General features: G+C 43.8%; 2 protein-coding genes across 4 annotated transcripts; both read left to right on the top strand.

Annotated features, from left to right (window-relative positions):
- Positions 1-208: 208 nt before the first annotated feature.
- Positions 209-10,971, top strand: ralbp1 (ralA binding protein 1). Of its 3 annotated transcripts, none has more exons than XM_076019646.1 (10): positions 209-324; positions 2,110-2,412; positions 3,779-4,210; positions 5,237-5,586; positions 6,113-6,274; positions 6,379-6,510; positions 6,752-6,862; positions 7,083-7,204; positions 7,294-7,414; positions 9,114-10,971. In XM_076019646.1, exons 2-10 carry the CDS (start codon positions 2,163-2,165, stop codon positions 9,453-9,455), a joined length of 2,022 nt encoding a protein of 673 aa, XP_075875761.1. In that variant the 5' UTR covers positions 209-324; positions 2,110-2,162; the 3' UTR covers positions 9,456-10,971. The 3 variants fall into 3 exon arrangements, with proteins under 3 accessions (XP_075875761.1, XP_075875762.1, XP_075875763.1); XM_076019647.1 differs by lacking the exon at positions 209-324 and adding an exon at positions 970-1,105; XM_076019648.1 differs by lacking the exon at positions 209-324 and adding an exon at positions 1,571-1,653.
- A 686-nt stretch (positions 10,972-11,657) lies between these two features.
- On the top strand, positions 11,658-19,824 carry rab31 (RAB31, member RAS oncogene family). The gene is made up of 7 exons (XM_076019699.1): positions 11,658-11,847; positions 12,811-12,890; positions 14,330-14,411; positions 15,700-15,771; positions 15,913-16,019; positions 16,574-16,683; positions 17,823-19,824. The coding sequence occupies exons 1-7, from the start codon at positions 11,812-11,814 to the stop codon at positions 17,918-17,920; spliced, it is 585 nt and encodes a 194-aa protein (XP_075875814.1). The 5' UTR covers positions 11,658-11,811; the 3' UTR covers positions 17,921-19,824.
- The last annotated feature ends 3,396 nt before the right edge of the window (positions 19,825-23,220 follow it).

The following is a 23,220-nucleotide window of genomic DNA, read 5'->3' as shown; positions in this document are numbered from 1 at the left end:
TTAAGCAACAGAAGCTTGACTTGATTCAGTGGGAAGCGCTCAGCAAGGCTGCTGAAGCGCTGCATTATGGGATCTGTAGTTTATTGTGTTATCAGCGCTTCATATCGCCGGGCCATTAATAACAATAATATAAAATGACCTCGCGGGCCGGATATAATTGCATGCCGGGCCGGACGTGGCCCGCGGGCCTTGAGTTTGACACATATGCCTAGGACTTCACTTCCCATGGTTCATTTTGGAAGTCGCGCAAGCGCACACCGTTTTATTTGGTTATACGCTCTATCCGGAAGCCCACTCTGGAATTAAACGATCGGGTAGTGCCTGGTAAAGTTTCTTTCTTTATTATTTTTGGTACATTTGGCGACAGCACAGTGACTATGAAATAGGCGTATCTGTTGTCGCTTCCATAACATTGGATGTTGTCTTGTCTGGTTTGAAAACGGAACCTGAAGTTTTGACGGGTAGGCTGGCTAACCAGCTAGCTAAAGCAGTTAGCTAAACTTAGGCTAGCATATGGGCCCTTTTCATTCAAAGGGGACCTTCCACACTCTTACCTTAACATAAATACACGTACACCAGTTCTGTTGATCACATTAACAGAACTAGATCTTTAAACGACAAGCTCTGGTGTGACAGCGGTTGTGTTCGGCGGGTGTTTTTTTTTTTTTTTTTTTTTTAACAGGGTAAGACAAGAAAGTCGTGATGAAAAAAAAAACTGCTTACAGCGAAGGGAGATTAAGATGTCAGACAGATGGACAGAGAGGCTTTATCCATTGTTCTGTTTAAGTTAAAATTGTCTTATTGGAGGAACCGAGGACAGACTTGTCTTTCTAACCTAAATTTCTGCCGTCTCTACATCATACATGTCACAAAATCAACAAATTGCCAAACACGTAGAAGTAAAAGACTGAAATGTCAGCCTAAAGCCTTAGTGTTAAAATCACAAGTGTCTTTCTGATTGTTAGTCTAGATGCTGTTTGGAGAAAAAAGAATGCTTAACGTTGTCTTAACTGACTGTCTACCGAATCAGCTGATCGGACGGACACATCATATGGCTCAGAATCAGCATGATGTCCATGTATCTAAGATTACTGCCTTCATCGAGGTAGCAAACCGAGTAAATATTTGAGCTCAATGCTGATTGATTGTTTGTGTGGCTGAGCCCCATCTAGTGGGTGCATGGTAATTCTATATGTGCTCATTTTATACATGTACTGTCTGTTGTTTTGAAAGAGGAAGCAGAAGAACAGGGCGTTCGCTCGTTTGTACTTCTGATGTTATTTCCCCAGAATGCTTAAATGTAGTTGGTTTCAACGTTAGTGGGAAACGATCCATATTGTCATTGAGGCTACAATGTCTTGCCTGTTTTTGTTTATTTTGTCTACTTTTGCCCTGCTTTTAAATTAAATTATTGTTATTAGTACTACTATTTTTAATACAATGCTGTCTGAGGCATTAGAATGGTAACAGATGATCATTGTGACATATTTCACATTAGATGCATGTTAACTAAATTAATGTAGAATTTAATTACAAAAATGCTTGTGTGTCATTGTCTCCTGTTGAGAAGGGGCCTCTGGAAGACAAACGCTAACTGTGGAGGCTTGTTGTGGCTGCCAGCTCGACTTCTGATGGCCTTGGCCAACGTTTTAGGTCCCAGCTTTATTTCACAGCCTATTACAAGTAATGTAAATACAGCCTTTTGGTAAAAGTCTCTTAAAAGCACAGTGTTCTCTGTGGCCTTGTAATTCACTGCATTGTAACAAGTGATGCTTTTTCAGCACTGCCCTCACAGTACTCACTCAATTTTGTAGCTTGTTTTCAACATCTTTGAAGAAGGATGAGTTTAGTGCAGAGTTGGGAAGGGTGATGCCATTGGCTGGAGTCAGAATGTTATGACATCATCATCATCATCAGCTAGGCTGCACCCATGCTGGGTGGATCCATGAAGTATTTCAGCCTTGTACCACGACTGAACACTGGGCATGACCCCCGCCCCCAAAACAGAGGGAGCTGCTGGGACAGAGAGTAACAATATCTTCACCAAAAAACATTAAAAGAAAACATGAGCTCTGTTTCTCATCACATCTTGTCTTCTGCTCACTGCAGTTGTGATGGTGAGGTGATCTGCAAGTCGGAGGAGCTACGCGGCTGCTGCAGCCATGACTGAGTGCTTCCTGCCCCCCAGCAGCAGCCCTGCAGAGCAGCGCAGGGCCGAGCACCAAGGGGGCGTGGCCCGCACCCCGAGCTCGGAGGAGATCAGTCCCACCAAGTTCCCCGGCTTGTATCGCACCGGGGAGCCGTCGCCGCCCCACGATGGCCATCATCACGAGACCCCAGATGCCTACGTCTCGGACGACGACAAAGAGCACGGCAAAAAGAAGAACAAGTTCAAGAAGAAGGAGAAAAGAAGTAGGTTTGCGTCTCTCTGCATGTTTGTGGATTTTTGCTCATTTGACCTGCCGAGATGAATGGACACTCACACTTGCACGGCGGCTCAATCCTGTTCACACGAGGATTGCAAGATCGCTCGACAAACCAGATAGTTTTGTGTATATTCAAAGAAAACAACGATGAAACAAGTCCAGCTGTGTAAAAAAAAAAAAACTGCTGGTGTCATACAAAATGCATGTATTCAAAGTTTTCCTGCATTTTCTTACATTATAGTTCCTAAAGTGGATTCTGCTTTATTGTTTGGCAGACGCACTGAACAGTGTTGAAGCCAATACGGCACATTAACAGTAAAATACAGCACATATAAAAACAAAGTACAGCACATTGTATATTGTAATGAAAATCACTTGAATCCACCGATCTTTCCGATCCTTGACTTCCTGCCTGAACGATTCTACCTGCAGCGATTGATGCGGTCGCTGCTTGTGAAGCTTGAAGGATGGAACAGCCGCCTGTTTTTCCAAAGCGGCTTCAGCTGTTTCACACTTCTGAAACACGCTCGCACCGCGCCTGGCGGAGACATGCGCGCTGACTGTAGTGGCCTGCTGCAACGCACCGCAGATGCTTTCCGTGGATTTTTAGGCTTAACTGTTGAAAAACACACTCTGATTCCTCATCGCCTAATTAACCAGAGCTTAACTGGCTGAGGCACGTTGGAAGGGACACCTGAAGCCGTTCCTAATAGTCCGAAGCCCTTTAGTCGTTGTGTGTCTTTTCAGAACAGTTCAACCTTGACATTGATTGATCTGATGTTTAGTTTGTGCTGAGTGAACACTTTAGTTCTCTGATGTTTTCTTCCCCAAGACTCCGTGTTCTCTTATTAATGAGCACTGTTGCGTGCGAGGTTGACATAGTGTTCCATTAGTGAGAATGTTTTGAGCTGGCTGGTTGTTGGACGGGCCGTCTTCACCGGCATCAGGATTTTTCCATGACTCCCACGCTATTGTATGGTGAGAGGGAGGAAGAGGCGGACAGTTTGTTGGAGAGCACACCCAGAGAGCCGCGTGTCCCCGGCAGGGGGGGGGGATAAACAGGAGGGCCCGCTATGCACAGAAAAACCTGTGAGGAGGCCACCTGACTGCCCCTGACTGCCGAGGCAGTTTCCGAGGGGAACGGCAGAAGGTGCAGAAGCAGCGATGCTAAATTGGTGGATGACCTCTTTTCTGCGTCCCCATTCTCCCCCTCCTGTGCCGTCCTTGCTCTCTCTCTAGCACATCTTTCTTCCTCTTTCAGTTTCAGAGCTTCTATGGCTCCGTGGTAGGAGGAGAGTAAGAGACTGGCGGTGCCCCAGCAGCTAAACTTGTTTTTTCCTTTACTTCTGCAGCGGAGGGCTACGCTGCCTTCCAGGAGGACAGTTCGGCCGACGAGGCCGAGAGCCCGTCCAAGATGAAGCGCTCCAAAGGAATCCACGTTTTCAAGAAGCCCAGCTTTTCCAAGAAGAAGGAGAAGGACTTCAAGGTGAAGGAGAAGGTGCCCAAGGAGGACAAGGCCAAGGACAAGAAATCCAAGGACCTCACTGCTGCAGATGTGGTCAAACAATGGAAGGAGAAGAAGAAGAAGAAGAAGCCAACAGCGGAGGCAGAGCCCGTCCCCGTGGAGGCGCCCACCTTCAGGCCCGTCTTCGGAACCCCCCTGGCCGAGGCCGTCAAGAGGACGGCTCTGTACGACGGCATCCAGCTGCCCGCCATCTTCAGAGAGTGTGTGGACTACATTGAAAGCTACGGCATGAAGTGCGAAGGCATCTACAGGGTGTCAGGTACACTGGCTGTGACAGCTTGACCTTGTTTAAAGAACAAACTAACAAATGGTGTGTGTGTGTGTGTGTGTGTGTGTGTGTGTGTGTGTATATATATATATATATATATATATATATATATATATATACATATATATATATATATATATATATATATATATACATATATATATATATATATATATATATATATATATACATACATATATATATATATACATACATATATATATATATATATATATATATATATATATATATATATATATATATATGTATATATACATACATATATATATATATATATATATACATACATATATATATATATATATATATACATATATATATATATATATATATATATATATATATATGTATATATACATATATATATATGTGTGTGTGTGTGTGTGTATACAATGGTGGGACGTCATGTTTAGTCCATCCTGAATTGATACACCTCATATTACCGTCAGTATGACACTATGGTTCGAGAATCACACTGACACATTGCATTGCATTACCTTCAGGTGACCTAGTTGAGCAAAATGTAGTTTCCAGATCATTTAACTGATCATTTAGACTAAGACAGTAAGGACACTGATGCTGGCTAAACTAAGAAAAAGGGTGATTTTAAGAGATTCCTCAACAAAGTTTTAATAAGTTCACCAAAATGACTCTGTGAACTTAAAGTCTTTTCCAAACTTGTCTAATAAACTGCGCTTTGTGGCAGATTCGTATAAGAGTCCAACGAGACAATAATGAAACAAAGTGTTGAACTATTAAGTTATTACACAGTTGAACACGTTGGTGCAGCTGCTGCGCCAAAGAGCCACGGTCTTTACATTATAAATTGAAGATGATTTGGCAACTAAATCTTCATATTCTCCTTCAGTCGTCGTGGGTTCACTACACACACACACACACACACACACACACACACACACACACACACACACACACACACACACACACACACACACACATCTATTTGTGTGTTCACATTATTTCTCCTGCTGTCAGGTATGAAGTCCAAGGTGGACGAGTTGAAAGCGGCGTACGACCGGGAGGAGTGCCCCTGCCTGGAGGAGTACGACCCCCACACGGTGGCCAGCCTGCTGAAGCAGTACCTGCGCGAGCTGCCTGAGAACCTGCTGGGCCGAGACCTGACCCAGCGCTTCGAGGACGCCTGTGGTCGAGCGGCCGAGGCCGAGAAGGTGGCAGAGTTCCAGAGACTGCTGGTCGAGGTGCCGTTTGGGAGCCGCCTCATTCTCTCCTGGCTCGTCACGCACATGGAGCACGTCATCGCCCGGGAGGCGGACACAAAGATGAACATACAGAACATCTCCATCGTGCTCAACCCAACCGTGCAGGTACGATCGGAAGGACGGACCGTGCTTGGTTGTTTGGATATCAGGTTCAATGGATACGAAAACAAAAAAGGTGGTGAATCCGTTGCAGAGAGGAGAAATCTAGCAGGCAAAACAAAAACCCAAATCAAAAATAGGTCTTGAGCTCAGACTCTGAAGATATGGCCCCTGAGGAAGCAGACCACTGAGTTTTTATTGGATCAAACAGTTTGTCTCTGCTGCCCCGGCCTAGTTTAGAGGAGCCGATTTATTCCCACAGGAGACGTCCCTGTGGCTGCTCCGCTTGATCCGGTCCAGCCTCAGCAGGAGTCACAACGCTTTTAATTAAACACTACTCTCAGTCCGTTGACGGAGCCTCGGGTCCGTGTGATCAGCCTCGGTAAACACGCAGGTATTTGTGTTGTAGCAGAGGCGCTCGAGGGTTCATTTTCGGTGGTGGTGAAGTCTGGTGGACGCGTGACAAAGGTTCTACGCTACATGTATTTGGTGAAGTCATCTTTCCTCTCTGCGCTGTCCACCTCTTCTGCAGATTGGGAATCGAGTCCTGTACGTGTTCTTCACACACGTGAAGGAGCTGTTTGGCGACGTGGTGCTGAAGCCGGTGGTTCGGCCCCTCCGCTGGTCCAACATGGCAACCATGCCGGCGCTGCCCGAGACGCAGGAGAGCATCAAGGAGGAGATCCGGCGTCAGGTGAGTGCCGAGCCGTGAGAGCCAACCCGCGTTTCATCGCCCCTCTCCAGTTCGTCATTGCGAGAAGTGAAATGACCCAGGAGCTTGTGCTGATGTGTTGGTAGGAGTTCCTGCTGAACTGCCTGCACAGGGACCTGCAGGCCGGCATTAAGGACCTGTCAAAAGAGGAGCGGCTGTGGGAGGTTCAGAGAATCCTCACTGCTCTCAAACGCAAACTGAGGGAGGCCAAGCGGCAGGTTGGCTTCTTTCTGTTTTTATTCCCAGTCAGTAGTTGAGTCATTGCTACTGACATGACAGCCAATCTAAAGAAGCGACAGACAATAAAGTACTGTACTCATATATGCATGATGAAAAAGTATGGTTTGAGAAGTATTCACAGTGCACTGGTTTAACACTATTTCCTTATTCTGATAAATTCTTATTATTTTCATATGAATATAACCATATATTGTTGTTGTCTTTGCTTTGGCTGTGCAGGAATGTGAGAGTAAGATTGCCCAGGAGATTGCAAGTCTCTCAAAGGAAGATGTTTCAAAAGAGGAAATGACTGAAAATGAAGAGGAGGTCATCAACCTTCTTTTAGCGCAAGTCAGTCGTTCAAATTCGCATTTAACGCTTCTGATTGTCTCCGCAAAATGCCGCTTTAACCTGCGGGGTAAAAAAAGCACTGAAACTGTTCTTGCACGGCTTTGATTTGAAAACTGTGTGTGTGTGTGTGTGTGTGTGTGTGTGTGTGTGTGTGTGTGTGTGTGTGTGTGTGTGTGTGTGTGTGTGTGTGTGTGTGTGTGTGTGTGTGTGTGTGTGTCAGGAAAACGAGATCCTGACAGAGCAGGAGGAGCTGATCTCCCTGGAGCAGGTGCTGCGGCGGCAGATTGCGACTGAGAAGGAGGAGATCGAGAGGCTGCGCGCAGAGATCGCAGACATACAGAGGTGAGGCGGGACGGCTCGGAGCTGGTTATCACACGGCATCGTTCCCCGTGCTGATTGTCTCACCTGTGACTCTGCGCCACGTCCTCCAGCCGGCAGCAGGGTCGCAGTGAGACGGAGGAGTATTCATCGGACAGCGAGAGCGAGAGCGAGGATGAGGAGGAGCTCCAGATGATTCTTGAAGACCTTCAGAAGCAGAACGAGGAACTGGAGGTGAGAGGACATCGTCTGAGACGGCATTTTAGGCCAGGAGTGGGCAAACGTTTTGACTGGGGGGCCACGATGGGCTTTAAAATTTGAAGGGGGGGGGCGCGGCGGAGCAGATGGATGGAGTGTTTTGGTGAGCCACCTCATAGGAGAAAAATATACATAATGGGAGATGTAGAAACAGGGCTCAAAGTATTCCGCCACCGGTGTTTGCCTGTGATTAAGAACAATAAATCACATACACAAAACAAACTTGCCAGGCCCCTCCCTCAAACTGCTGCTGTCCAACCGTAGGTTAGCAACCACACCTATGGGCACACGTATAGGTTGAGATCTAGCAGGCAGCAGTTGATGCCGCGTTCAAGACACCATAAGACACCATAAACTGCTGCTTCATATGGTTACCAAATAGTGACAATATGCCACACTTAGTTTTTCTCCTCCGAGTTAACCTGTAGCCTGCGCGCTATCTCCGAGTGGTCTTGGCGCAGCACCTGCGCCGGCTGCCGGTGCTTTCACCGAAATCAGATGGGACCAAATTCATGAAGCTAGGGGTGGACGTTCTCATTGACGAGGACATTAAAAACTAATGGCGCTTGGCATGGCTGGAAGAATGGGGTGGAGACGGCTAGCCTTTCTCTGTCACGCACCCCACCTTGGAGGAAGAAAATGTTTATTCGCAGCGCGGCGCGAGCCGGCCGCGGACGTGCACCCAGCTTCAAACCAACAACAAAGAACACACCGGCCACCGCCAGACTCCTGAATTCTTCTTTTCGTCCCTATCAAATATTTGTCCATCCTGTGTACCTGAGCAGCGTTTTTCTTAGCTACAACCTACTGAACACTTTTTGTGAATCGTTCCGCCGTGGAAAAAGTTCCGACGTGAAAACAGTTCCTCCCCGTCTCCCTCCCGCCCGGTGTTTTGCGCGCCTTTTCTACTTTGTTTCCCGTTGATAAATGGAGGCTGTGGGGAAAAATTAAGAGTGGCAATTTTGACAGCGTTTTAGGTGCAAATACAGTCTCGTATCAGTACTGCAAACCCATTCCAAGAAAGCGCAAGCTGCATTCAATCAAAAGAGCGAAATTTCAGTAGATTATCCCGACAACAACTGCACACTGTTCAGAAGTCACGTTGCTGCTTTGACATTTGATTTACAGTTGCCATGACCACTAACGTATAATGTGACCAAACACGTACTCCTGTAACACCGTCGTAGCCGCCATTGAGCATTGACATCATATCCGGGTCTTAAAGTCAGTAAAATAGAGTAAAATGCAGACTTCACTTATCTTGTGCGAATGCACCGAAAGAAACACAGATGTTGGGGGGGGGTAATTTACAAATGACCCGAGGTCCCCAGGTGATGCTAATCCCGTGCGAATTGGGCTTTTGAAGCCCCACGGTGTTTAGCTCTTTATTGAAATGACTCTTAAAACAGTGACAAAATGGATGAAGTACAGCTATTTTATAACTGACCTACTATTAATATAATTTCTTCAAGTTTGGCGGGCCACATTAAAAAAGTTTATTGGTCTGCATATGGCCCCCGGGCCATAGTTTGCCCATGCCGGTTTTAGACCTTCAGGTGTGTTTTCCTCTCTTGTGCGTGTGGATTTTTTTTTTTCTTCTTTTAAATACGGCGCAGCGTGTGGGCATCGCGGCCGACTGACTGACTGGTCCCTCACTTTCCGCCCTCCACCACAGAACAAAAACACTCACCTCAACCAGGCCATCCACGAGGAGCAGGAGGCCATCCTGGAGCTGCGTGTGCAGCTGCGCCTCCTGCAGAGCCACAAACTGCAACAGGAAATGACTGTCCAACTACCTGGTGAGCAGGCCCCGCCCCCGCAGCCGAGCCCGGAGCCCCGCAGCGAAGAGCAATCCAAGCGGCCCGCCGCTGCCACCGCGGCCCCCGGCCCCACGCCCGGCCCCGGCCCGGCCCCCGCCCCCACCCCCGCCCCCGCCCCCGACCCCTCCTCGGCCAATGGCAAGGCGGCAAAGGATCCCTCCAAGCCGTCCCCGAGCAAAGACAGGAGAGACGTGTGAGATGCGGCGTGGACTTCCTGTTGTCCTGTACTTCCTCTTGTTGTCCGGACGTTGAATTCATGAGTTCATTAGTAAACGTGTCCTCCACATGGTAGCCATGAAACACCTGTTACACTGTCTGTGGAGTCTCTGATCCTTCTAGCACAAATCTAATGCCTTGTTTTCTGTATTTCCCATGCAAAAGACTGAAAGAAAAAAAAAACAATACTGGAGCTGCTCTAGTGGACAAATGCTACTGCTGCGGAGATGCTATTTACAATTCACAGTGCCATGCCTGTATGAAGGAAGAAACGGGGAGAATTGCCTCTGCTGTTCAGAACATAAAGTTTATTTTTCACTGGTTGGGGCTCTAGCAAAGAGTTATAGACCAAATATTTTCACCCCCCTGCATTTACTTGGTCCCTGACTTGGAATCAAATTTGACCTTTTAGGATCAAGACCGCTGTGCCATAAGTGAAGACGTCCGTCTGGTTTCATCCCTCCAGAGAATCACTGACACAAAAAGCTCTTTAAATAATGAAGAATTTATGATTGGTCTTGCCACATATTATATATTTAAGTAGTATTCTGAAGAATACCAATGATCTTTCATGATATACAAAGATTTTACTCTCTTTTTTTTTGCCATTTTAATATATGAATATATGCATAATTTTTTTTTTTATTGTAGATGCTTTCTTTACTTATCCAAGCTGGTGCACATTAAAGCGGTGGCCTCGCAGCTTGTAACCAGACAGCAGATGAAAAGCATGAAAGACAAACGAATGCTTGACAAGAAGTATATTTGCCACCGTTCATAGCACTCTGAAACAGCACTTTTCTCTGCGACGCAATCATCTTACCTTCTTCGTCTCTGGGAACACCATCTGTCCAGTTTCTTGATGGAGCAACAAAGTCTGTTGTGATGTTATCGCTAAAATGTGTTCAAAGACAAGCAGGAGCCCGTATTTAGTATCTGTGTGCTTTTTCTTTTCTTTTTTACCTTCTGTCATGTGCAGAGTTCATGATATCATTTATTAGAGTGAAAATAAACACACACACACACACACACACACACACACACACACACACACACACACACACACACACACACACACACACACACACACACACACACACACACAAATCAGCCATTTATTTGTGTAACCAGTCAGTCAGTGACAGATGCTGCCACTGGTGAGGGCTATTCAAAGGCATGGCCAGATATTTACCATGTGTACATTATTGTAAAATTGCATACATACTGTATTTTCAGCTCTCGTGTGTTTTCGTATGTTCTTTTTACTATTAACGACACGTTTGGAAAAAGAAAATGCTACTGTGACTGCTCCTGCTCTGTTTACGGACACATACATAAGCATCGAGTTGAGGATTTATCGCTCAACCTGTTCTTAATCCTGTAACTGAAGCAGATAAGTGCTAGAGTGGACCCAAAAAGCTCATCATTAGTTTATTTTTTCATATTGTTCCATTTGCTAGCGGGGTAATGCTGTGAAGAATAAAGTGTCGATTTGAATAGGGCATCTGTCTCTTTCTTCCTACGACCTAATTCTCCCTTATTCAGTTGAGTTAAAGTCCATTTTTAGTTCTTTCAGTACAGAAATAAGACGCCTTTTAGCGTCTGTTCGAAGAAATGCGTTGCCATCGACGAGCTTTGAACTATATTTCGGATTTATGTCAGATAGCGGAAACACCCAACTTTTTTGTCATCGCTGGTTTCCGATTTGGAAAGTAACTGCTTTAAGTGTACAAAAACAGTGCGTAAATACACCGGATGTCGGCAAAATTGTTTTGAAAATTAAGAGTTATCCAATTTATGCACGTCGAAAAGGGCTAGAATTTTAACCCTTCCATTAGCAAACCAAGTTTTTTTTTCATTCTGTTTGTGAGTATTGTAATTCTAAAATGTATGCAAGTCACACATTGTGTTTGATATTCAACGCTTTCTTTACTTATGTTTAACCTCTATTTTTCCACTTGCAAGTTGAATTGATTGGCGATTTCCCCTGCGTTCGTTGTGAGGCAATTTACGGTACACACCGCCATGATTATTATCCTATTAACCTATTGCCATACGACTTAAGTAACAAGCAAATTATTACAGCAACGCAATCATGGTCGAATTCAAGTTGGTTTGTCTTGCGACAGCTGTTCTTTTTTATTCTGAAAGGGCGTACCGGAAGTTGCCGATGCCACAACCGTAGCTGGACTGCCGCTGAAAGTGGACGGTCAGTGTCGGCTTCAGGGGCTGGGTTTCTCTTTTATCCTTGAAGAGGAAAAAAATGTCAAGCATGACGGCACAAAGACACTGAGGCAAGACTGACAAATAATGATTTAATCACTTTGGGGAGTCAACATGGCCATAAGGGAGCTCAAGGTTTGCCTTTTGGGGGTAAGTCGCAAATGTCTTCACCAAATCTTTTCGAGGTGGGAAAAAATTCCTTCTGTCTGCAGCGTATGTCTGTCTACACGGCAACATCACGACGGTGGCTGGAAATTATCTCTCAAGTCCGGGCGAAACATTTCCGCCTGCCTGTTGGTTTGGTCTAAGGCTTCTCTTTTGCATCGATTGCTTGTGTTGAAGTTGGAAAATTCAACTTATGACGTATCTACAAAGTTGATTTGGAACCCGGTAGCTTCTGACATCGCAGAGTTTGAGCAGTTTGTATTCTCCTCTGGAACGTTTTGACCCACTTACATCTTGTTTCACCATTCCCCCCCCCCTGTCTTCTTGTTTTACGTCTCAGACACTTTATTGCCCATTACGTCATCGACAGACCGACCGCGGCAAAGAGCCCGTCAGCTTTTTTCTTTTCTTTTTCTTTTTTCTTTTTTTGCTGCGTTAGCAAAACACCAACAGCTTCCCCTCAGAGACGTCGACGGTGATGTTGGCGTACCATTGGAACCACAGCACGACAGTTAATCAATCAGACGGAAGCGGAAACGTAGTATTGCGCCCAGTTGTTTTACTCTCCAAACTTACTCACGAGACATATGTAGTCGGCTTGTTACGTATCTAATATCTATGATCTATTTAAGAGGTGGAAACAAGTGATGGAGAGCACCAATTAAATGTCCCACAAGTTCAGTATTACAATTTATATCCTCTATTAAAAACTGAAAAAATAAAATTCAAATAAGATCAGGCAACATCCATGTTGAAGTCTTTGGAGATGACGATATCTTGCTCAAATGCTGACGTTCACCCCACAGGGTCCATAGGGGAATTTGTGGAACCTGTTTGATGGAGTCATGTGAACAGACCGTTGGTTGCATCATCAGCTCTGACAAGTGTGTGTGTGTGTGTGTGTGTGTGTGTGTGTGTGTGTGTGTGTGTGTCGATCACCTCTCTTAGGACACTGGAGTTGGGAAATCCAGCATTGTTTGCCGTTTTGTCCAGGATCACTTTGACCACAACATAAGTCCCACAATAGGGTAAGTACACAGCAGTGGTGGGTCACAGTGTATGTCGTCACACACACACACACACACACACACACACACATACATATATATATATATATATATATATATATATATATATATATATATATATATATATATATATATATACACATATATATATGTATATATATATTATATATATGTGTATATATATATGTATATATATTATATTTCTGTATAGGTTGACATGCACAAATGTAATATGTTTAGTACCACAAATGAAATGACTAATGAATATGCACCATGTTATGCTATGCTAACTGTTGATTTAAAAATAAATAAATAGCAGTGGAAATTCTGCATCAATACGTTGCACCTGCGGACCTACAGATATTCAGATCTCAGACTATTCACAGGAATCACTTGATTATTGAACTCTACAGTCACTTTTTTGGGTGATTAAACTTTTTTTTTCTAGATTTCAAAATGAAATCCTTATCTTTTCTTACTTGCAGTGCTGGTTATCTTTTTAAGCTGTGGTGGTGTTAATCTCAAGCACCAACGCTTTCAGTTCTTCAGCGTCCATTTAATTGATCCCTCTTCTCTTGGATCAGTGTAATTGATTTGGATAGTGTCCCGTGCCTGGTTCTACAAATACCAAAAATGTATGTATATAACTTGTCAGCAGTGCCGGCTCGCATAAGTCACTAAGGGAATCCCCACAGACCCTGTTTTATGCTGCAACTATTTCCCATCCAACTGTATCACATCGTCACACAGAATGAAACATGCATATAGACTTAGACTTAGACTTTCTTTATTGTCATCGGGAAAAGAAACACGACAGTGGTTCATTTCACAATGAAATGTGATTGCCCAGTTCCAGTAGTACAGCAACTAACTTAAATCTATATACAAGCTGAGATAAATACAAGATATAAAGATATGGGATATCTGGAGGTAGAATGTTGGTGTAGCATAAATAAATAGAGCGCTATGGAAAAGAGGCTCACACATTCTGACTGGACAGCATGTCAACTTTTTGTAACAGTGATAAAGGAGAAGCACACTTCCCTCTGCATGGTGTCACAGAAAGCAAATGAATGAATCACAAGAAGCTTTCCCCCGTCTGGCCTAAAAAAAACAACAACCAAAAAACAACAGGTTATGATGAATACTCACAGTCAGTTTTATCGTTATGGTGCGGAGTACTGCCAGTGAAGTGCCATCCATAAGCACAACTATAATTGAAAGGGAGCTGAACATCAAGTGTCGCCTACAAAACTCTTCACCAAAAGCAACAAGAGAATGTACGTTCTTTTCTGATTTGGCTGCTGCGTTCCATGTTGTCAGCTCACATGGGATCAGTATCTCACCATCCTGTTTGTTTCCTGCAAACCTTTCTGGAGCCGTTTCCTGTGACCTCGTGCTCGGAAGCCCTGGTTTGAAATGTTGTGTGTTTTCTGCAGAGCGTCGTTCCTAACCAAGACGGTACCGTGTGGACAAGAACTGCACAAATTTCTGATCTGGGACACAGCAGGACAGGAAAGGGTGAGAGCACGGGCACGCACGCACGCACGCACGCACACATCTCATTTGCTCACTATTATCTTTAACACATGACTCAGTCGATCATATTTCACATTTTTGAAAATGTTCTGTTAAATTTCGAATCAAAGGGTGAACAATGACACAATTGTCTCACTGTGAGTCTCTCTCATGGCACTAATTTATTATTAGGCATTAAATTTGATGAATCTCGGAGTGTTTACAGAACACGAGACTCTGGTCACACCACAGAAATGCATTTTGTTGAGCATCTCACCAGGCATTCCAACATGGGAAAAAAATAGCAGCGATTTTCTGCTCATGTGTGAGAAAAGATAGCGTTCAGCCTTGCTCTCCAAGGGATCTGCGCTCTGCATTTATTCACAGGCTCAGCGTTATGACACTCATTTGTTATGCATCTCATCTTGGAAGAGGCGCAGTGAAATCTTTGCATTGCGGTGTGTTAGAGCAAGAAAAACAGTTTTGAAGTTCGATGAGATTATGATGTTTTGTGGCCTTTACTATTCGTACACGATCTATATAGTGTTCACATTTGTTCGATCTTTCGGTAATATTACGAAGCCAGTGCTTCTGGAATCTGCGAAGGGTTCATGCAGATACAGTTCAGCCGGTTTCCAAGTCTGACGCCAATCAGCACATCTCTTTGGCCTACAGTGAACTGAACAGCAAATCCTCTCCTCGGCCAAAGGCAGAGATTGCAGCAGGCGTAGCCGATCACATACACACACAACTGATTTGAGTTAGACACAGTGTAAACAGTAGAATCTTGTCAAGGAAGCATAGATAATAGTTGGAAAGCACATCTTGGATTCGGTTTTGCCAAGTCGAAGCTGAAAAGTTGTCTGGCTTTCAGATCAGCTGACTCATCTGGCACCTGCCTCGTACTGGCGGCTATTGCCAGCTTTTCTTTCTTGTTTTTTTTTTTTTTTTCATGAAAGCCATACAGCATTAAAGATTTGCATGGACAACAAGTAATAGTAATAATGGTTATAATGTTTGTATTCGTGCAGCACTTTTGAAAAACAGAGTAATTCACCCAAAATAAAACAGTGGTAACTATCAAACAGATAAACAACATGTTATAGTCAATTCTGTCCTTCACAGATAGCCAGCGTAATGAATTGATTAACTAGGCAGACATGGTCCTCATATGCAAGATGCAAAACAGCAGACTGTCCTGTGTAAATCCCCACTTATGTGTCGAAAGGCAGAGATTTGATATGTGGATTGTTCACACTGACTCGGTCAACGTGTTTCCTTTCCGCTCTAGTTCCACTCGTTAGCTCCCATGTATTACCGAGGATCGGCTGCTGCCGTCATCGTCTACGACATCACTAAACTGGTGAGTCTGTTGCCATCATTGCACTTTCCTCTTCCTGTGTTGATTGCTTTGGTCGTCATTAAAGGGCAGATCGCACAGAAATACGTATTTCACATAGTGCCTGTCCCACAGCTGAGCGCCTGTTGTGCCCTTGTCATCCAGGACTCTTTCCAAACGTTGAAGAAGTGGGTGAAGGAGTTGAAGGAACACGGGCCAGATGACATAGTGGTAGCCATCGCAGGAAACAAGAACGACTTAGGAGACATCAGGTGGCTGTGTTTTCATTTTGGTGGGGTTTTCGTTTGACAAATGCATGACATGCATTATTCACCCCAGCACTGAAAAGCACAGTAGACGACCAGAAGAAGACACTTTCACAGGTTGCATTCAATGACTGCTTTAGTGGCGGTAGGTTTGTCCCAGCTGGATGTCAAGAAGAAGAAGAAGAGGAGCATAAAACCAGCAGTGAGAGCTGCATAACAGTGTCGGGAGTTAAATCGTTAGCTGTGTAGTTTAGGGTACAAAAGCCATCTTAACTAATTGCAGGTGTGTATCACAACCAACTTCAGCGTTGACTGTTCACACGAGTCTTACGGCGGTTTAAATTGAACTTTTAATGTGAACGCCACACGAAACAATGGGATTTGGGGGGGGGAAAGAATCCGAATTTCAGCATTAAGACCTGTTGTGTGAATGTAACCAATTGTAGCAGTGTTGAAATCAGTCACCATCTTCAGAGCCACCCTCAGAGATGAGATGTTTTAAAATGGTTTCTTCTCTTTGCCTCGCGCACTCACAGTTATTCTCTTCTCCTCTTTTCCAGGGAAGTTCCCATGAAGGAAGCAAAGGAATTTGCTGAATCAATCGCAGCTATTTTCATTGAGACTAGTGCTAGGAATGCTGTCAATGTGGAAGAGCTCTTTCAGAAAATTAGTAGGTACCTTTTGTCTTGTATATATGTTGTCTGTGCATGTATTATGGTTAAAGGTTGGGGTGTTCACAAGAGCACTCGGAAGCATAGTCAAGTTAAAGTGTCAGTTGAAGACGACGTTCTGGTCAGCCACTAAAGATAATTTTAGTCTCAGTTGTAACGGGTCGACCAAAACTAATTTTGAGTGGGTCCCTTTGTATATTGTTAGAAAAAAAAGAAACCTGCCGTTGTTTTTGCAGTGTGTAGGATTTTTTTTTACAGGATTCCCTGCAAGATTACATCCCAGTTCCTTAAATATTCTTATTTTTATATTCACTAAAGAAATAAGACATTAAGGAAAATAAGAATCTACAGATTTTGGGTGAAATTTGTGAATGCACATAAAAGGCACTGTGACCATTCAAAGAGATCTCACGTTGACCTTCTCTAAACCTTTGAATGCAAATCTCCAGCTGTTCAGTGTTGCTTTTTGCACGTGCTGCTCTCTTAACAAAGTGATTAACTGCAAAAATCACAAACACAAGTGGATCTTTGAATCCACCACTGAATGTTCTGTCTTTCTCATTATGCTGTTCACATTTGGACATCATGAGACCAAGACGACACTGAACAACAGTAAAAGTCACATGAAAAGTTAATGTGTCATACATACCCACCACTGTTTTTAGTGTTTTATTCAAGTCAAGTCAAGTTTATTCGTGTAGCACAATTCAACACGAGGTCATTCAGAGTGTTTTACATAGACAATGAAACCAGCAAAGCATTAATAAAATACAATACAAAAAAAAAATGGGAAAAAAGACAATAAAATGTAATGCAGCAAGTAAGGAGAATTCTAACTTATGAGTACACTGCAGTGAACAATTATGTTTTCAGTCCTGATTTAAAGGCATCAACAGTTTGAGCAGATCTCAGATCCTCTGGAAGTTTGTTCCACAGATGAGGAGCATAATAGCCGAATGCTGCCATTCAACAAATTGTTTGAGATTGAGAAATTGCCACTGCATGTCCATTCAATATCACTCTAGCATGACATCTTTACTTTTTGCACACATTTCAAGCCACGAGCTAAATGTCCCTAACTTTTGTGAGTGGCGTGTAGATTTAGACCTACATTGACTGTGTTGACATGCGTGCTCAGGTAAGCAGATTCCACCCCTGGAGAATCCCGAGGTGGACAGCAACGAGTCCTTCAAACTGACCAGGCAGGCTCCTTCATCCGCCAGGAAGTGCTGCTAGAATTGAAGGGGAGCAATCACAAAGCCCTACAGCTGCAGGGACGACGACCCAATCAGCGCACAGGTTCCAAGCACACGCGGTGTCACTTCTCGGCAAGACAAGACGGCAGACAGACACACGGACAGATGTCTAATCACCGGCGATGGAAAACCCTCCATCGCATCCATCCAAACTGCTCTAATGTGTCACTGCACTGGTGAGCAGCAGCGTTCAGGTTGACCAGGATGAGAGAGTGACGCCGCAACTCTCCGGTTTTGTCTCCCTCTGGTGGCGTTTCCTCTGAACTGCATGCATTTTCATTTTACATCCGGTTTTCCACAGCGCAGACAGTCTAATAAGGTGGTACAGCTGTTTTAAAAGGCAGGATTTTGGCTGTTGATGCAATTAATGGTTTCAGTCAAGATGCTGCATCTGTTGTGTGTTTCCATCCCATTGTGGCTCTTAGATTGCACACGTTTTTAAATTCAAGTGTTCTAGCCTCACTCGTGTTCAGTATTAACTTTGTTGACATCAATCCTAAACGCAGAAAATTTACATTCAACTTGCTATCATGTGTTTCCCCCATTTGTTCTTTGCTGTAAAACAGCTTTGAGGCCTTGAGGGTAGTGACAGTATGACAGCACACGCTGAAACACTGGGACCAGTACAGACATTGTTTACAAAGTGATTTGCTAAAGAGGTTTTGTCCTTATTATTAAATGCTGAAATGGACTGTCTGAGATGTCGAGTAGGGACTGGCTGCCCACAAAGGCCCAATAGGAGGCTTCATATATGTTTTTTTTTTTTTTTTTTTTTTTTTTTTACAATGGGCAGTGGGTTCCAATTAAATCTTTCAGAGGAAAAACAGACCTGCATGTGTATTTTGTTTTTTCTTAATGTCATTTTTTTTTTCAAAAAGGGGGGTGAGCAGCTTTCTTCACTAACAAACTTGAGTCAATGGGAATCTAGTTTATGCTAGATTGTTTTAAAAAATGAAAAAGGGTAACGTTGTGTTAGTAAAATGCATATTCATTCTCAATGTTTATCGTATCGGTGCCTTCTGACGTGGTCACTTGTGATACTACTTGTAAAAACACCAAGCAGCACTTTCGCATATGTTTACTACAGCCTTAATTGGGTGTTACTGATATTAAAGTGTTTAAACAGTGACAGTATTATAGCATAGTTTTTCAAATTGGTCACAGTCTTAAACTGCCATATAATTTCAAGAGTTTAGGTTTTCATTCAGTTAAGACTTGAAAGTCATGCACATTCAGTCATTGTCTGCCAATGCAATGCCAATCTAATTTTGCAAATACATAGAGTCCGTTTAAAATAGAGTCCATGCCAGACACCTTCTGACATCTAATGTAATCTTGTTTGGTGTCAAAGAAGCAAACAAAATGTTCCAGGAAGTGAAGTCGCCTTAGATGTGTGTGTGCACGTTAAGCATATTACACCATGTGACTGCAGTCATCCTCTGAAGTCAGTGTAAATGTAGAGTAAGTTTCAGGCTGAATTGAAAGTAAGGTAGTGGTCAAATTTAGCAGCACGCCAACAAAAACAAATTCCTTTTTTTTTTTTTTTTTTTTTTTAAAACTTTGTTTTTTTTTTACGAGTGGCAGGGATGCTGAAAAATGAACTGAGAGAACTGATTTAAGAATTTCAACTTTGACATTGTAATTAAATGTTCTTTTAAATCATGTTAATTACCAAGTGCCTTTTTCTTTTTAACAGCAAATGTGGGACATGGCATCAGAGTGAATACTATTACACTGATGCGTGGCGTCATCCCTAAAGCAGCGACAGTCACTTTGAAAATTACCATGTGTCTGTCGCCATCTTTGTACTGTATGCCCAACCCTGCTTTCTTGTATTTGTAGACTAGGTTAACTTTTGTATATTAAACAAATGTGTTCAACTAATACTTGCTGTATATATTTCTCTTGTGTGCTGCTTTTGAATATTAAGCTTTGGTTTTAACCAACATCAAAAAAAAAAAAGATAATCTATATTAAGAAGAAAGGTCTTTTTCTCCTCTTTTTGGATATTTCCTTCAGGAGTTCTACAGCCAATAATCTGCCTCCATCTAAGCCTGCCCTCTGCTTCCTCTTTGTTCACACCAACCATAACTTCATGTCCTCTTTTACAACATCCATAAATCTCCTCTGTGTGTCTTCCTCTAGTCCTCCTGCCTGCCAGTTCCAACATCAGCATCCTGCTACTGGCATATCCACTGTCCCTCCCCTCTACATTTCCAGACCATCTCCGTCGGGCCTCTCTAGTTTTATCTCCCAAACATCTAAACATGCTCTGTCCCTCTCATGTCTTCATTCCTGATCCGATCCGTCCTGCTTAACACTTTAACCTCTACAACCTCCGGCTCTCCCTCCTGCGTTTCCCTCGGTGTCTCCAAACCAGACACCGTTGCTGCCGTTCTCTGCACCACTCCTTTCATTCCTTGTCCTCCACCCCTCTACAGTAGATCTCCTCCACCAGCTCCCTGCTCTCACCACAGGTCGCAACAACAACATCACAGTCCATGGAGATTCACGTCTGATCTCGTCTGTCTGCCTATTACCACAGCAAACAAGAAGGAATGCAGATCGGATCATTGGTGCAGTTCCACCTTCACCTTGAAGTCCTCTGTCACACTTACAAGTCAAGTCACCCTGGTCTGCTGGTACAGCTCTCATACATGTTGTGCCTGCACCACCCCAACATGCTTCTCTGTCACTCCGTACTTCCTCATGCAGTGCTGCAGTTCCTCTCTCAGTACTCTGCCTCGAGCTTTCTCCAAATCCGCGAGCCACAATGCGGCTCCCTCTGCTCGTCTCTTCTGTTTCTCCATCATCACACAAATTCTGTAGTACTCTTTTTTTGGCATGCAACTGTGGTGCTGCTCACAGTTGTTTGCATCTGCCCTTAGTGTAGCCTTCACTTCTAGTTTAACTGTTTTTTTTCTATACCTTCATTGTGTGGCTCATCAACTTTTTCCTCTGTAGTTGCCACGACTCTGTATGTCTCTGTTGTTCTTAAAGATCGACACGTCCACACGACATCTGCTGACTCTTTAAGATCATGGCGTACAGCCTAATTAAAAACTCCACTTCCACCTCTGCGGGAAACGTCCACACCTCCACAGGTTTATTATCAGGAGCAACTGCGTTTCCACTTTTTGAAAATACCACGACACGTTTACTTCCCCGCTGTCACTCCACCAGTTTCTTGAAACTGAACCCACTTTATGAATCTCTCATTTGAACTCTATTTTCAAGCAGCTCTTCCAGTGTCTTCGCACCAGATGTTGCAGTTCGAGCATCTATCTTGTTTACTCACGCTTGCTCACGCCAACGCCTGTGCCCTTCAAAATATTTTTGAAAGGCGTCAGCGCGGATGCCTGCAATCCAAACACACACAGTGCTAACATCTGTCATTCAAAGATGGGAAAGTGATAAAACTGCAGAATAAATATGATGGCTGCTGGTTGCTCACTCTGCTGGGCTCAGCCTGGGCCTGGGAGAATGCGAGCCAGGTAACTTTCCCCTCGTTAAGTCTTACTAATTGAATTTCATGAGAAAAGCGGCAGTTGTGCTGTGTTTAAAGAAAATAGTGTGTGACAGTTGGGAGGAGGAGCAATTGTCAACCACAGCTCACATGGCCATGTGACCTGAAATAAAGATACAGTCTTAAGACTTGAATTTAATGTCACAAAAAAAAAAAACAACCGACATGTTTTTCTTTGTTATCACTTTGCATTTATATTTACTTAAAGTGCAGGTTTACTTTTGAGGAAGGAGGACTTGTTGCTGGAGTGGCCTTTCTTAGATTTATGCTGATGTGGGGAGGGAAAAAAAATGTTTGCAACATGAGACTGGAGTCATCTGCTTTCTGTGGCAATCGCTTTAGCAGTCTAATTGCAATTCATCACTAATAACGTGACAGCATGGCAACGGGCGGGCATAATATATTGATGGATATTGATTTGTTTACAGGGTGGGTTCTAACTTTTTCACGAGAAGAAATGTTACATACTAGACCTCAAAGAAGACCAGCTGGTAAATCTCACCCTTTTTTTTTTTGCCAATCCCACTGCCTGACATACGTACAGTGCTTAAGAAGTGAAACGGAAAACTGCAAAATTATCAGATTGACCCGATTTTTACACACATTGAATAACGGGTTATGCAATCAAAGTTATTACACGAGTTCCGGTCACCATGTGTGTCATATCCACAGCTTTAAAGCCACGCCAATCAATTGCCGTAATCAAATATAACGTTAGCAGCAACTGTCCAGTGCTGATATGGTGTTTGTTTATTCAATTTCGGGAGATGTCATGCGCTACAGATTGGCTCATTTTGCTCGGTCGCCGTCCGATCGGCCGTTCCTGAGATGTCGGACTTTGCAGTCAGCACTCAGTTCGCTCCAATATCAAACACATCCTCGTAAAAAAGGAGTGTAGTTTTAACTGTACCAATAAGCATATGGCTCTCAGCATGGGGCGACACGGTGGCGCAGTGGTTGGCGCTGCCGCCTCACAGCAAGAAGGTCGTGGGTTCGATTCCGGGGCCTGGGACCTTTCTGTGTGGAGTTTGCATGTTCTCCCTGTGTCTGCGTGGGTTCTCTCCGGGTTCTCCGGCTTCCTCCCACACCCCAAAAACATGCATGTGAGGTCAATTGAACATTCTAAATTGTCCGTAGGTGTGCATGTGAGTATGAATGGTTGGTTGTTTGTTTCTATGTGGCCCTGCGATGAACTGGCCACTTGTCCAGGGTGTCACCCTGCCTTCGCCCTATGACAGCTGGGAGAGGCTCCAGCAGACCCCCGTCACCCTGAATAGGAATAAGCAGGTATAGAAGATGGATGGATGGATGAATGGTCTCAGCATTACTGTAGTTCTGTTTTATGACTCGACGTGTTAAAGGCGAGTTATCATGGTTATTGTGGAATTATTCCAAATGATTAGACGCATATCACACAGAGCCAGAAGCGTGTGTGGGTAAAGTGGAGGAGGAGGGGAAGGACAGCGCCATCAGCTGTCTCATTACCACATGCTATATCGTTAAGAGTATTTTTTATTTTTTTTTGCCAATACTTGGTTCAATTAAAAATATGATGAGCAAAAGAATGTATTGCCCATTTCTCATCGAAGCTGGCAAAAACAAATGCTGAAATCTAAAGCAGCAGAATATCACATTATATTTTTCCTCCATGTTTTGGAGTTCAATCCAGAGAGGCCAGACTGAGACTGGACATGTAGAGGGGGGACAGTGAACTTGAAAGTAGAAGGAGGCCAAGAGGAAGACCAGAGAGGAGA

This window comes from Nelusetta ayraudi, unplaced genomic scaffold (assembly GCF_046127955.1).
Source record: "Nelusetta ayraudi isolate G7.1 ecotype Tasmania unplaced genomic scaffold, CSIRO-AGI_Nayr_v1 ptg000011l, whole genome shotgun sequence".
NCBI classification, from domain to species: Eukaryota; Metazoa; Chordata; class Actinopteri; order Tetraodontiformes; family Monacanthidae; genus Nelusetta; species Nelusetta ayraudi.
This window is presented reverse-complemented; position numbering and strand designations above follow the sequence as displayed.